Source organism: Callorhinchus milii, unplaced genomic scaffold (genome assembly GCF_018977255.1).
Source record: "Callorhinchus milii isolate IMCB2004 unplaced genomic scaffold, IMCB_Cmil_1.0 Scaffold6, whole genome shotgun sequence".
NCBI lineage: Eukaryota > Metazoa > Chordata > Chondrichthyes > Chimaeriformes > Callorhinchidae > Callorhinchus > Callorhinchus milii.
The window spans coordinates 14,940,953-14,957,519 of NW_024704747.1; the positions used below are offsets into that span (position 1 = coordinate 14,940,953).

Here is a 16,567-nt window from a genome sequence, read left to right on the forward strand (position 1 = left end):
TGTTCCTGGTTTGCTCTTCTCCTGTTTAAATGTGTCTAGTTTTAGCAAAGCTTACAGAGGTCACAAACACTAGGAAACGAAACTGAAACTTGTGGCTGGCCAATTGGTCTCCAGCATCTCATCTCATCTCATGATTTGGAAAGCATGACTCAACAGTTCTGCATAATGAGGCTTCACTTTTAACTGTTTAGATGCCACACAACTTTTCTCTGGCATCACAGTTTCCTCTCCATTTTCCTTTTCTTTTCTTAAGACTCTTTGCTGGGATTATGGTTCTTCAGACTCTGGTCAACTCTGACTTACCTCAATGGACACGCTGCATGTTTTATCCCAGATGGTGAGAATTGGTATTTTGGTCAACAGGGATTGGGGGAATCTCAGCCTGGATGCATTCTATCCTCATCTGACATCCATTGGACTGTTGAGGACAATTCTAGCACCCTTCTGCCACCTCCACTAAATCAGCTAACACAGCACCAGCCAGGGATTGAACCTGAGACATTTCTGTTCTTTACGTCTCTTTTTCCCAAGGGTGTAATGTTGTGTGATTTGCAATTTCTTTACTCACTGGATCCCCTGGAACTATTGCTCCTGTCATTGGTGGGTTCACTGGTGTCCGGTTACTGGGGCCATGTTTATTCAGTGACATATGGTGAAATCAACATGTTCTGGGAACCCAGATATGTAAAGAAAAGAGCACGTGGTTCACTGACAGAGGCCTGTGGCAGCTCATTCGATCCTGCTACATCACACCATAAACACATAAACTAGAAGCCTTACCAACAGCTTATTCAGTGTGTAGCTGATCCATTATGACCTAAAAAGTTCAGGATCCGATCTTCAGTCAATACTGTGTTAGCACAACGAGTTAGCACTATTCTTGGTCTAAGTGCCCAGGTTGAGGAGGAAGAAAATCAGCTGATATTCCAACTCCTGATCTCACCAACACCTCCTGCTGGAGATATGCACTATGTGTAACAAGTGCCTGTAAGAAGTGGAAGGGGAAAAAAAAAGAGTCAAAATATTTTCAGAAGAGAGAATTAACAAGGAAAAAGAAAAGTATAGATTCACCTAAAATCAAAAAAAAATTATGCTGAAAAATGTCATTGTCCAAGTCCAGGGTCAAAGATCAAGCGAGAAAGACTTGCATTTTCCCAGTAGATGGCGATGTTGCAAATGTTTTGCTGTGGCATAAGCACAGCAACAGAAACAACAAAAGCATAACAAAAATAGCTAAGCAACAGGGTGTGAACATTTCAACAGACTTCAGTCAAAACTGCCTGGGTAGCTTTAAACATCTTCCTAAATTTCAAATGGAAAAATTATTATTATTGATGTTGAATATCTAAATACAGCCTAAACAAAATCTGTGAGGTTTGGGCAGTACTAAATAATAAAACCATCTAGTCTGTTCCACAAGAATTAATACGAAAAAAGCACCATGGCATTGGAGCATGTGCAGATAAGGTTGCCAACTGTTTCCAAGTCTGAAGCCCAGTCTTGACCAAATCCCTGCCTGCAGTGTCTTTCTTAAGGAGGAAGTCAAAGAGGCTGCTAGAGGTAACAAGCAGAAAATCTTGCAGGGTAGGCCCCTGGCACTTAAGAGTCATTGGAAAAGCCTGGTGGTATCATTGCAAGTGGGGGCTGACTCTGCGATAGCAAGAGTCTGTCAAGAAGGGAAACCGATTCCTCTTAAATACATTAGTTTCCAATTTACTCGAGCCAAAACCAAGTTCGACTTTGAGGAATGCAATCTCTCAGCTGCTACTACAATTTTAGCAAAAATAAGAAATTTAGCACAGCATGCAAAGAAAATTAAAATTGCAACTGCGTGTGACAGCATTAAATCAGCAGCACAGGGCAGAGGAAAAATGCCAAAAGGCTTTAAGGCCAAGGTGGGCTCTGTGGGAAGGGCTTTTACAAGACCCCACGGTGGAGTTTCACACTCAGTTAGAAGCAGATTTGGAGTTGGAAAGCTTACTGCCTGGAAGCAGAGCCCATCGGAAACAGTTCTTTGGGACCTGATGGATGGGCTAATGGTTGTTAGCCGATGCAAAGGTATTTCAACACAGGCTGCAGAGGTAATTGCTTTGTTGGAGGCGCTAAAGCTTCTCCCTTCGGACGTAAAGGTGGTCATCGTTAGTGATTCACCCTACCCGTGTCGAGCCTACACTGATGGCTTAACTAAGTGGGTTGCGGAAAATTGGATGAACCATAAGGGGAAACCCTAACTCCACAAGCAATATTGGCAACAGATTTGAGAGGAGAAAAAGCAGAAAGATGGTGTACACAATATTGGCAATAGCTTTGCAGACCTGCTCGCTCGTTCTGCATGCAACTTGAACCGCCACAGGCTGCCAAGGTATCAGTGACAGAGGTGGTAAACTCTGATTTTACTTCTGACCCTGAGATAGTTAAGTTAGCGTCACTCATGGAGTCAGGGCAAATGGAAAAACTTCCATTCTGGGCCAAAGGCAAAAAGCTTCTGGTGAAGGGGTCCAAGTTGTGCTGGTGAAGGGAAACTTTAAACCAATGTATTCCATCTACACTAGTAAGGGGGTATTTAATTACGACTGTCCATGAGTATCTCCACAATGGGATAAAATGGACCAGGAAAATTCTAATGAAATACTGGTGACCCAATCTCAAGAGGGAGGTTAAAAACTACATGGTGGGTTGCATGCGGTGCATTCGAATTAATCCAAACTCAATACTCAAACTGAGCACGTCCAAATGGGTTGCCCCTGGGAGAGGGTTAATTTAGATTTTATCGGATCCTTGTCTAAAACAGCCAGAGGTAATCACCATTTACTCGTGTTCGTTGACTATATAACTGGATTTACCATAGCCTACCCATCTAAGAGGTGCACGGCTAAAATTGTATTCCAGACAATAACAGAGCAGCTTACCCCAGAAATGGGTTATGAAAATTTCCAAAGCCATTTCACGACTGACATAATAAAATCGGTGACCCATAATCTGGGCATTTTACATAATTTACATGTAACTTACCATCCAGAGAGTTTCAGAAAAATCGAGAGGACTAACAGACTCATAAAAAAAATGCCTTCAAAAAGGGATGTATCCAGAAAGGACGCAGATAGGACAAGCAAATCCCTTGGGTCTTAATGGGACTTAACAATAGACCCCTCAGTGACAGACCAGGGTTGACACTGTTTTACCTCTTCCATGGAAGACAAATGATTACCTTGCTTACGCAGACATCAGCGGAAATATCTACTTTGTAGCTAGAGGACTTTGAAGACTCTTTAGCTAATATAATGCTGCATAATCTGAGAACTCTTGGGACTACAAGCCAGGTGATTTGGTTACTTGGAAGACGCATTACAAGTCCAGAACTTTACGGAAAAGATTCCACAAACCCAGCAAAGTTGTGGAAGTTCTGAATCCTAAAACGATAAAAATCCTCATTTCCAGAGGTAAACAGATAACAGTTTCGATCAACCAGGTCAAACGAGTACAAGTTTGTCAAACCATTCAGATGTTGGAGAGACAATGGAGTGCAAGACAACCCCTTTCTCCAGGTTCAGATATTGAGGAATACGAGAATGCAGGAGCCATTAGAAAACTGGACTGCATAAACATCTGGAGGTGACAGTCAAATGCAGTTGTCAGATGTTCAACGGGAACGTCTGGAAATGGTATTCTAAGTTCTGGGATTGACCTGATGATTATCAAATTTGAGTTTAATGAGTGGCTCTGTTATACACACAAATATGTTTTTAATAATAATTGGTATAAGTCTTTGAAAACAAGATACGGTGTATAAGTTTCTGTTTTCTTGCTGAACTGGAAGTGCATGTGGCTCACAGAGAGAGAGAGAGCGAGAAAACAGCAACAGGCATCCTTGGAGTTAGCTATGCTGGAGTTAGATTAGAAGATCAGCCATGATTGAATGGCGGGGCAGGCTCGAAGGGCCGAATGGCCTACTCCTGCTCCTACACGTTATGTTATGAGAATGATATGACAGAACAGAAAGTTTTGTGTCAGACATTTTGTTGGACTCTTGAATTCTTTCCTCCTACAGATCGACAACAAAGATGTTATCCTCCGAACATATTAATTATCGAGAGGGGGAAATGTCATTGTTAGCCTATTTTTACAATCCTTAATAATGAGTAAATAATATATATATCTATATATATCTATATATTATTTAAGGGAAATGGGGAGGCCTGTCCCTTTAATTAGATTCCGTTTAAGAAACTGTTTGCAAAAGATTTAGTTACAGAAGCTGTTTGCATAAGACTTAGCAAACAGCATACATGAGGTATGGTTGTAGGACATTGCCGTATGCAAATTAGCTGTTGCATTCACTTACAAGTACTGGTGAATGACCAGTTTGTATTTAGGGAATTGTTTGTCAGGACCCTGGGAGAGACTCCCATCAAATACAATAAGCGCTGTCTTATACGGAGTTTCCGGAATTCCAACTGGAAACTCTGACACTGAAAAATAAATTCCGCAGGTCCGTGCACCTGCAGACTCCCATTCTCCTAGTGTGTAGCCAACACCACGCTGACCAGCCTCACCGTCCTTCACCAGGGATATCGACTTTAACTCAGATTGTTTGAATCCTTTGATTCACTATCTTATTCATTATCTTCTGCTAGCCCACAACTTTCTGCCTCACAGTCAGTCTCTGAAAGAGAAAAGCAGTTTGCCTCATAAAGCAAATACCTTGTGGCTGAGGAGGTAGTGGCAGCGCAGTCTGCCATGGCCAGATTCATTTATTTAGAAGCACTGGTTACGAATAGACAAGCGTGCTACAAAGAGATGTAGTCATGGGAATTAACTCAGGTATTAAAACAAGGCTCAGTGCAGAAATGTTATATCAGTGTGTCGTCTGTGTCTGAACATTCCGATTCTACTTGTATTGATGTAGTAAAAGTTTTTGTGTAAACAAAAATACTGAACTATGCAGCAGCATGTTCAGTGAAGTAGAGGTGAAAGCTTAGTGGTAACGAAGCTGACAGCAGGCGAGCATGGCTGCTTTGATAGTAATGTTACTTTTCTGGGTAGCAGTAGATATTGGACAATGTATTCATTGTATATCCTTGGCTTCTGCAGGTCCAAATAACACATTCTGCCATTACCACAAACAGCTGTGTCCATAGGTTGGTTACTCACAGGAGACATTATGTATTAGTTTTATACAGCCAGCTATTACAGAAGAATTGCAGCATATGTCATGTAGAAGTCTCCACACCCTCTACATACACATTGCATCCAAGCACATCAGCATTCTTAGTACACAATTAAAGGCATCAATTTGAAGTACTGAATAAGCCAGATGTGAAACCAGTTGAATCATTGAACCAAACCTCCCTGGATGACAAAGGTAATTGTATCTAGAATGAAGCAGAAAAAGGAGGCGTATGACAAATGTCAAATCCAAGATACAGAAGACAACCAAATAGAATATAGGAAATGCAGAAGAGGTTTGAAAAAGGAAATAAGAGGGACAAAAAGATTATACGAAAAAAGGTTAGCAGGTAACATTAAAGGGAATTCTAAAATATTTTACAAGCATATCAAGAAAAAAAGGCTAGTCAAAGGTATAGGGTGGGGCCAATTAAGGACCATGGGGGAAATCTTATTGTGGAGGCAGAGGGCATGGCTGATGTGCTGAATGAGTACTTTGCATCTGTCTTCACAAAAGAAGTGGATGCACCAAATGCTGCAGTATTGGAGGAGAGGGATAAGTATAAAGAGAGGAAGTACTGAAAAGGTTGACTGCGCTGAAGGTAGATAAGTCGCCCGGTCGGACGGGATGCAACCAAGATTATTATGGGAGGCACGGGTACAAATAGCGGAGGCTTTGGCTACAATTTTTCAATCTTCGTTGGACACAGGAGTGGTGCCAGAGGACTGGAGAGTGGCCAATGAGACTCCCCTTTACAAAAAGGGACAGAAGGATAAACCTGAAAACTACAGGCCAGTCAGCCTAACATCAGTAGTGGGGAAACTCCTGGAGACTATAATCTGGGACAGAATAAATCTTCACTTAGAAGAATATGGGTTAATTAGGGACAGCCAGCATGGATTTGTTAAAGGCAAATCTTGTCTAACAAATCTAATTGAATTTGTCGATGAGGTAACGGAGAGGGTAGTGTAGTGCAGTTGATGTAGTTTATATGGACTTTCAAAAGGCATTTGACATGAAAGACTTGTAAGAAAGATAGAAGCCCATGGTATAAAAGGGAGAGTGGCAGCATGGATCCAGAACTGGCTGGGAGACAGAAGACAGAGAGTTGTGGTGAACGGCTGCTTTTCTGACTGGAGGGAAGTGTACAGTGACGTCCCCCAGGGTTCGGTATTAGGACCACTGTTCTTCTTAATATACATAAATAATCTGGACTTGGGTATAGCAAGCACGATTTCCAAGTTTGCAGACGACACAAAGTTAGGTAGGGTGGTAAACAGTGAGAAGGATAGTAGCCAACTGCAGGAAGACATAGACAGAATGGTAAAATGGGCAGACACATGGAGATGAGTTTCAGTGTGGAGAAATGTGAGGTAATGCATTTGGTAGAAAGAATGAGGGGAGACAATATAGGCTGGTAATACAATCTTAAGGGGGGGTAAAAGAACAGAGAGACCTGGGGGTTCAGTAAATGAATCCTTGAAGGTGGCAGGACAGGTAGATAAAGCTGTAAAAAGGGCATATGGGATACTAGGCTTTATAAATAGGGGCATAGAGTACAAGAGTCAGGAGGTTATGATTAACCTATATAAAACACTGGTTAGGCCTCAGTTAGAATACTGCGCCCAGTTCTGGGCACCACACTATAGGAAGAATATTAGGGCATTGGAAAGAGTGCAGAGGAGATTTACAAAGATGGTACCAGGAATGAGGGACCTTGATTATGAGGAAAGGGTAGAGAGGTTAGGATTATTCTCATTGGAGCAGAGAAGGTTACGAGGAGACCGAATAGAGGTCTTCAAAATCATGAGGGGATTTGATAGGTTAGAAAGGGAAAAACTGTTTCCAGTGGTGGGTGTGTCGGTGACTCAAGATCACAGATTCAAAATAGTATCTAAAAGAAGCAGAAGGGAGGTGAGAAGAAATTTTTTCACGCAGCGAGTTGTTCGAATCTGGAACGCATTGCCTGAAAGGGTGGTGGAGGCCGATTCGATAACAACTTTTAAAAACGCGGTGGACGGGTATTTGAGGAGGACGGGTTTGCAGGGTTATGGGGAAAGGGCTGGGGAGTGGGATTGACATTAATTGCTCTATTCAAAGAGGTGGCACAAACTCGATGCGCCGAATGGCCTCTTTTTGTGCAGTACGATTCTATGATTCTATGATATATAAATTGGTTTTTAAAATCTAAATGAAAAGCAATCAATAACTACAGAGTTCACAGCAGTGTTTCTGGATGAATCAAGGGTATTAAGTGATGCAACTTTTAAATATACAGCAACCACTTTCTATATACTTTTTACTCGCCTGTGCTTGATCCAAGTTTGCATTTGCCCGCAAAATATAGTCAATTCATTTTACCGGATATGCTATGAAGACGTGAAAAGCGCTATATCAAATGCAAGGATTATATATATGTATATACATTATATGTTCTTCTCTTATAGATTGTGACTTTCCATTTCTACTCTGACCTCACCGGCTGCCTTTCTGATTATTTGGTACATCTTGCTTCTGCATCTCCTTATAATTATTGTTCAGGTACAGATCAGCCATGATCTAACAGAATGGCGGAACAAGCTTGAGAGCCTATTTTCCTATATAACGTACAGCTTAAGTATTGGAATCAATTCTTCACTTGCTTCCTGCTCTCGCAGTGAGTCGGAAAAATTCACCAATTTTGCTTCCACCTTCCATGCCTCCATAACATTCACATGATCTATCTCCGACTCTTCCCTTCCTCGACTTCACCATTTCCATCTCGGAGCATAGATTATCAACAGATATCTTTCACAAGCCCACCAACTCCCACAGTTACCTGGACTACACCTCCTCCCACCCCACCCCTGTAAAGATTTCATTCCCTTTGCCCGGTTCCCCAGCCTCCGCCGCATCTGCTCTGACGATGCCGCCTTTCATGCCAGAGCAGCTGAACTGTCTTCCTTTTTCCTCAACTGAGGATTCCCATCCACTGTGGTAGGCAGGGCCCTTGACTGTGTCCGCCCTATTTCCCATACTTCTGCCCTCACGCCTTCCACTCTTCCCAGAACCATGATAGTGTCCCCCTAGCCCTAGTCCTCACCTTGAACCCTACCAGCCTCAACATCCAACAAATAATTCTCCGCCATTTCCAGCACCTCCAGCATGATCCAACCTAAACACATCTTTCCCCTCCCCTCTTAGCATTCTGAAGGGACCGTTTGCCCCGTGACTCCCTGATTCATTCCTCCATCACCACCAACAGTTCTTCTCCCCCCGGCACCTTCCCACGCCAGCACGGTAGATGCGATACCTGCCCTTTCATCTCCTGCCATATCACTGTCCAGGGCCCCATCACAGATTTCAAGTGAGACAGCGATTTACATGCACTACCACCAATGTATTCGCTGCTCATGATGTGGTCTTCTCCACATTGGGGAGACAAATTGCAGATTGGGCGACCGATTTGCCGAACATCTCCATTCTGTCCGCAAGCACAATCCTGAGCTTCTGGTCTCTTGCCACTTCAGCTCTCCCTTCCACTCGCACTCTGACGTCTCCATCCATGGTCTCCTATACTGTTCCAATGAGCCACAGCGACTCATTTATCTGGTAGGGACCTTACAGCCCTCTGGCCTCAATATTGATTTCAACAATTTCAGACAATAACAGGCCACCTTCCCCTCCCTCTCTTTTGTGACCATTACCACATCATCTGGATCCCAGACACACCTTTTCTCTCTCTGGTCTGCCTGTTTTGTTGCAAATTCCCCGCCCCCCTTTGCTCTGCAGTATTAACACCTCTATTCTCCTGCTTTGTTACAATCCCCCCTTTGTTTTGCATCATTAACACCTCTCTAACCCATCATCCCGTTTTCTACCCTATTTTCTCCTTTGTCTTCCTTGCCTACCTCCCTACGCTCTGTTAGCCCTTAAAAATATGCCAGTTCTGATGAAGGGTCGTGGACCCGAAACGTTGACTCACTTTCCTTTCTCCATAGATGCTGCCTGACCTGCTGAGTGTTCCTAGCGACTTCTGTTTTTGTTTCAGATTTCCAGTATCTGCAGTATTTTGCTTTTTGTCTTCACTGAAGCCTGTTCGTTGTTTCAAGGTCCTTTATGAGGTATATTATTCAAGCCTGCACATAGTTTGGGGGTTTCAATTATGTTATTTCTTAATGGATTCACTCAATAAGAAATTGAAAGCATGTAAATGGATACTCTTTCTGATAATTGCAAGTACTTTGCACCAAACCTGATAAGTCAAATCCACAACTGCCATGAATCTTGTAAATCAGCTGCCACATAAATAAGTTTAATTCATAGATATTAACAGCAATTTGCATTTCAAAGAAAAGAGAATGCTTATTACATTTAGTGGTGACATATGATGTTTCAACCTTTTTGTTTTTTGAGGAAAGGGTTTACAATATATAGTAGTTGAGCGGGAACAGATCAGTTGCAGTTTTCATATCCTCTCAAGGATAGGAGTATGCCAGACTCTAATGAAGTCACACTAGAGCAGCACGCAGCATGCCGTGCACAGAGTTGAAGGAAAAAAATTGAAAGAAAATACAACTAATTGTAAAGTCCCCAGACACAGTAAAGGGACGTAATGTTTTGTAAAAGTTGTACTTCCTTGACTTTTCACCCATCCATTTTCCTCTCTTCATCAACTCCTACAAATGACCACCATACAAGAGTACTTGGGTTACATCAAGGTTTATTAATTATTTTTATTTTTTATAAAAAGAGGTTGCAATCATGTCACCTGTAATGACTTAACTAAAAGTATACAGAGGAAATGCAAATACATTTTTTGCAAGCAATAGTTAATTTTAAGTAAATGTGGAAGAGAAAAACTATATTAAAGCGCGGACTGGTAAAGGATGGAGAGTCTGGTATCAATTCCATTGCTGAATTAAGAAAGGAACCACGGTTTGGAATTGGAAACAAACTTTATAATTCTTTAAAAATTAAACATTCTAAGTATTGTCTATGAGGCAGGACTTCATATACAAATTTTACAAACAGGGTGTGAGCAGGTGCTTATGGTTTGCGTAGGATGGTCACATGACACAGATAGCAGAGAAAGATGATTTAGATGGAACCCATTCCAGAGACTTCAGATGTTAGCCTGGAAGAAAGAAAAAAAAGTGATTGGACTATTAGAAATAAGTTCAATAATAATAATTATAATAATCCTTGCATTGGATATAGCGCCTTATCACATCTTCAAGACGTTTCAAAGTGCCTCACAGAATATACTGTAAAATGAATTGACTGTGTATATTTTGTGGGCGAAACGCGGCAGCCTATTGCGCACAGCAGTGTTCCACAACAGTCGTGGATTGAGTGACCATTGCTTGATTGAGTGATTATTGCTTTTACTTAAGGAATTATTACCCCCAGAAAAGCGATCCGTCAATCGACTCAACAACCGTGTGTGGAGTAAGGAAAATTGCCCAATATTTTGTCCTGCCAGGAATCGAACCCAGGTCTCTTGCTTGCGAGGCGAAAAAGCTCTAACCACTAAGCTACAGGACTCCACAGTATAACAAACAAGTCATTTATATTTGCCCCACACGCAGGGTAGCGTCCCAGAGCTCTTGACAGTGGTGGAGCACGACGCCGAGCCGGGGAAATGGGTGAGGTGACCGTAGTCACAGTTGAATAGGAAGGGGCAAGACGAAGGGATAGAGGAAGAGTGCTCCAGAGTTTCGAGGTGTAGTGGCTTAAAGTGTGGCCGCCAATGGTGGAACCGAGGGCACTAGGGACATGAAAAAGGCCAGAGCCAGTCGGGCGGAGGCAGCGGGTTGTGGGTTGGGGAACAAACAGGTCGAAGAGGTAGGGAGGTGCAGGCCATGAAGGGCTTTGAAAACGAGCGTGAGGGTCTGAAATCAATCCGTTCGGCAATTGGGATCCTGGCTAGGACTGGTGTAATGGGAGTACAGAGTTTAGTGTGGGCGAATACGCAGGCAGCAGAGTTTTGGATCAGTTGGATCCTGTGCACGGTGGAGCTGGGGACTGGCATAGAGGGCCTTTGAGAAATCGAGTCAAGAGGTGGCGAACTCATGGACAAGTGTTTTGGCTGCGTCTGAGATAAGGTACGGTCGGAGGCGGGCAATGTGACGGAGGTGGAGGAAGTCGGTCCTGGTCAGGGATCAGATATGAAGAAAGATGGACAGCTATGGGTCGAATCTGACGCCTAGGTTGGGCACTGGTTCGGTAAGTCTGAGAGATAGGCCGGGGAGGTGGCAAAGGTCAGAGCCACAGAATAGAAGACGTTGACAGGAGCCAATGAGTATGGCTTCCGTCTTGTCAATATTGAGTTCCAGGAAGTTTTTGCTCATCCAGTCCCTGATGTTTGCGAGCCAAGCCGAGAGAACATCAGCGGACCTGGATTCGTAGCCAGAATAGGAAGTTTAGATTTGTCATGCTATCGCCAAGAGGAAGCATATAGATGAGGAAGAGGAGGCCCTGATGTCCACCAGATAAGCACAGTTCAATAATGAACGTTAATTCAAAATAATAATGCATTTGCTATAGTGCCTTATCACATCATCGAAACGTCTCAAAGTGCTTCACAGGATTAATTGTTAAGTGTAGTGACTACTTGTAAGTACATGGATGAAGTTTACAAAAGTACATAGAGCTGTTGCTTAGTCTGCAACAATCATTTTCATAAATTCAATGATCTGATCTGAGCTATGTAATCCTATCTACTGGATATCCTATCTTTTGCATATCCTATCTTTTGCATATCCTATCTATTGGATCTACATTAAATGTGAGATATAAGAATGGGATTTATCCATTGACTTAGGTCAAAACTTGCCTAAGAATACACTAGTGTGGGGGGAGGTGAGCTGTTATGGTCTGAAATTATTGAAATCAATTTTGAGGCCAGAGGGCTGTAAGGTTCCTAGCAGATAGATGAGGAGCTTTCCTCGAACTTGCACTGTGGCTCATTGGAACAGCGTAGGAGACCATGGATGGAGAGGTCAGATCATCCCCTGTTCTCTATCCCATTTTCTCCTTTGTCTTCCTTGCCTTGTCTCCCCCCTGTTAGTTCTTAAAGGTCTCTTCCTCCCAACATATCCCAGTTCTGACGAAGGGTCATGGACTCAAAACGTTGACTCACTTTCCTTTCTCCATAGATGCTGCCTGACATGCTGAGTGTTCCCAGTGAATTCTGTTTTTGTTTCAGATTTTCAGCATCTGCAGTATTTTGAGTTTTGTTAAGCAAACTAACACTCATCATTCTTTTCTCTCCCCTCAGTTTTGTTGCTTCCAAATCTCTTAACAGTTCTGTTAACAGACCCTAAGTCTGCTTTCCTCTCCCACTGGAATAGGAAGGAATAATGATACTAGGACAAGGAAGTCAGGGGTAAGAAAGGGGGAAAGGAAGATTTATCCACCTGAGAAGTATGAAATGTAGGGAAAAAATGATGAAAAGTTCAAATCAGAAAAGTGCATCCATTCCTCATGCATTGTAAACACCATCTGATTCTCCATGACAAGCCCGTTAATGTCCACAAGAGCTCAACTTGGAACCACTCACGCAGAGTGAATGAGTGTCATTCTACCTGAGCGAAACTAAGCTTGCCTTCCAATTATTCAGGTATTTTAATGCACCTCACAAATTAGACCCCCATACGATATATCAGTCTGGATTGCCTTACCTTGCATTTATGAGGTACTGTGCAAGGCTTATGTTGGCAGGGGATCCTGTGATAGTGATCTGGCGTTCTGTTGAACCCTCTGTTGCATTAGCTATTTTAATCTGCGCTCCAGACATTTGTCTGATTTCGTTGATTTTGGTTCCTTGTCTGCCGATAATACATCCTATTAGCTAGAAAGAAAAACATTGGGGGAAAAAATTAGGAGTGTTAAATATAAGAAATAAACTGCTGGACAAAACACCTGAATCTGGAAGGACACAATATAAGGCCGTTGAGTCCATTTGACTTCCTTGGTTGTTTGGGTTCATTTTTAAGGCGTGCACAGATCATCACATCTCCTTCCAGACTTGTTGCCAATACAATTTCCCTCATTCTAGTCTAAGTTGGTAATCTGTCCATTTCTGTCTTGAACGCTTCCAACCAAGTTTAAGGTCACAGCCTTAGTGACACCATTTTGAAAGTGAACTTTAATTAGGAATTAGTTATTCCTTCAGTCATATGGAACATGTTACCACAAACAGTGGTAGAGGCCAGCACCGTGGACATCTTAATGCTGTAATGGGAAGATGGTTGGGTAGGGTGGGTGAAAGAATGAGATCAATTGGGAAGAAGGGGCCTGTTCGTCGGCACCTCTCTTGCGACTGAGTTTGCAGTTTTTTTAGAATGATGTTACTGGTAAAGCAGGCGATGAAAATGTCAGGGTAAGATGGGGATATGACGGATGACTACCAGCTTTATAAGCTATTAGAACGATTGCTTTAAGTTTATTAAATCGGTAATGTAGTGGAACATACTGGCTCGAGTTTTGCTGAAACACTAAAAAAAACTGTAGCTTGACCTGATGCTGAGGGTTTGGATCAAATGGAATTCAACAGCAGAAGCGACCAGTCAGAGCTAAATAACTGTTCGACATGACTCGCTATTCAAGATGACAAATTGCTTAAGAACATGAAAGCATTGAGGAAATCACCAAATATCAAGGAGCCATTGCTTATTTTGGAGGAGCTCTCGGGAAAGCATTATGATCCCCGACTGTTCAGCGCCTTGGGATCTCCTCCCGACGTGAAAGTTGTTTACAAGTGTAAGTTTGTTGTTATGTTCAGAGCATTTGTAAAACAGAAAAGCAACATTGAAGATCAAATAAACTAAAAGTAATTGTTATTATCTTATTAAAATTACTATGGATCTGAAATTATCGTATGGGTACTGTGTTACTGTTAGTATGTGTGCATGGGCACAAATATGTCAGATATCCCATCTATTTTGATTACATTTTTAATTTGTACAGATTTTTAAAAATAAAAACTGACATATCAAAGTGATGTCAAAGCTTTTAAGCACTCCGAGTTGTTATCCTACATGAAGGGCGCTATATAAGTGCAAATGATCACTGCAGCTCACATAGCATTGGTGAAGGAACTGTAGTAGTAATCTACCATCAAAGGAACAATATTTGCAGGGTTATCCCAGCTGCACAAGTAGCGGACAATTTGCCAGCCTGTGCTCACAATGGGAAGCATATGGTTGATTAAACTCAGCAGTATCCTTATGCAGGCGTCCCTAAGGCTTGGCTCTTGCCAACCTATGTCCAATACTCACCAGAATTAGGTAAATTGCATGGCGTCACACCAGAAAGACTACACATTCCATTCTAAAAACAGGAAATTATCCATGTCTAGATGACATGGATATGTGGAAATCTCATTCTTGTTGGCATATTACATGCTTACAGATTTTTGCTTCTGTTGGTCTTGCATTATAATCCTTAATCGTTGCATTTGATATAGTGCTTTATCATGTTTTTGAAACGTCTCCAAAGTGCTTCACAGAACATACTGTAAAGTGAATTCATTGTATGTTTTGTGGGCAAACTATAACAGCGAATTGTGCACAGGAGTGTCCCACAAACAGTCGTGGATTGAGTGACCAAATTATTTATGTTTTGAAGAGATTATTACCCTCGGAAAAATGATCTGCCAATTACAGCGTTGGCTATTAGGAGTTGCTTGAGAGTGGCCCAGGATTATTCTCCCAAATTCCTCATGGGGGAGCCTTTTGGTGCTTCTAATTTGTCAATAAATTGCCATTTAGGGATTTGCGGAAATCCCTAAATGGCAATTTAACTGCGAGCATGTCCAAGCAGAAAAAGAATTGCAGCTTGGATATGCTCACAGTTAGCTATCTAGCCAAATAAATACTTATATCTTCAATTCCAGTACAACCTGCCGTGTTCCCAAATATCCCTGTAGTGCTGCTATAGACCATCTATCTGCATTATGAAAAGGTTTACATTTATTGTACACATGTGGCTGTTTATTGCATTCTGTGACAGGAAAATTAAATAACATTTTATTGTTAATGTGCAATCTTTCTTTGGCTTCCAGCCATTTCCTATAGCTGTCAGAGCGGGTTAATGCCAGTCAGTGCATTCAAATTCAGCTTTAAATGCCTTGGTGTCATTAGAAATTTATTATTGGCCAGTGAAAAATTCTGTTGAGCAAGATTTAATATGCCAGTCAGCTACTGACTTTTAAGAGACACTGATTTACTTAGTTTAAAAGTGTGGACAGTCAGACTGAGTCTGCTCTACTTTTTATAATAAATGTGGTCCAAGATCTTCCAATCCTATATTCTTTTGTTACAACAGGCTTTTAAACCTACTTGTGGTTCAGCATTGACATAGATCACCATAAAGAAGTATGTGACCTCAACTGCCTGTTCTTTCAAATGAAGGCGGGGGTAGCAGGAAGCTAAGGAAATTAGAAGTATAATAATAATCCTTGCATTTGATATAGTGCCTTATCATGTCTTCAAGACTTCTCAAAGTTGCTTCACAGAATATACTGTAAAGTGAATTGACTGTATATTTTGTGGGCGAAACGCAGCAGCCAATTGCGCACATCAATGTCCCACAAACAGTCGTGGATTAAGTGACCAAATTATTATTATTTTGAAGGGTTTATTAACCTCGGATAAGCAATCCACCAATCGATTTAAGAATCGGGTTCCTACCTACTGCAAGGTAAACAGAGCCGTGTGGAGTAAGCAAACTTGCCCAACATTTCACCCTGCATGGGAATTGAACCCAGGTCCTCTCACTTGTGAGCGAGCACTTTAACCACTAACCTACAGGACTCCACAATAAATTGACATTTAGCAAATTCATTGGACTACCCCCAATTAAAATGATCAGCGTTGGTTATTAGGAGTTGCTTGAGAGTGGCCCAGGATTATTCTTTCAAATTCCTCATGGGGGAGCCTTTTGGTGCCTCTAATTTGTGGTCCGAGAGGACTCCGTATAAAACAAATTATGAAATCATCTCATTCTGTGTTCATTCAACCACTAATCTGGCTCTTAATAACTTTAGTGAGCTTTTAGAATGAGTTTTCAGTCATTTAGCCCTAACCTACTAGAACTCTTCTTAAATCCCTTGCATTGTTCTCTCTCCCTCTGCTTTTAAAACCGGTCTAAAACAGTTACCTACCCATTTATCTAATTACTAATTGTGCCTTTGTTAGCTGCCTACCTCACTCCCAGTTTGAGATCCCATTCAGTCTTTGTAAAGCACTTTGAGCCATTTTCTCTACAATAATCCTTGCATTTGATATAGCATTTGCAATATGCAGTACATTTCTGAAAGGTACTGCATATTGCAAATCATGCTTGTTGAGATTTTGAAACCTTTATGTCACATCTAGTGACCTTTAAATGCTCAGAGCAAACATTGGGAGACAG

The 16,567-nt window shown here is 41.8% G+C and overlaps 1 protein-coding gene across 23 annotated transcripts in view; it reads right to left on the reverse strand.

The window, feature by feature from the left end:
- Positions 1–9,852: 9,852 nt before the first annotated feature.
- Positions 9,853–16,567, reverse strand: part of LOC103176858 (poly(rC)-binding protein 3) — a 112,786-nt gene continuing 106,071 nt past the window's right edge. For 20 of the 23 annotated variants that reach the window (XM_007890672.2, XM_007890663.2, XM_007890665.2 and 17 more), the window contains 2 exons: positions 12,832–13,001; positions 9,853–10,283 (listed from right to left, as the gene is read on the reverse strand). In XM_007890672.2, the coding sequence (XP_007888863.1) occupies positions 10,247–10,283; positions 12,832–13,001 (207 nt within the window). In that variant the 3' untranslated portion in view covers positions 9,853–10,246. Of the gene's footprint in view, positions 10,284–12,831; positions 13,002–16,567 lie in introns of those variants that run through there. The other 3 variants (XM_007890681.2, XM_007890675.2, XM_042336410.1) reach the window with 3 other exon arrangements.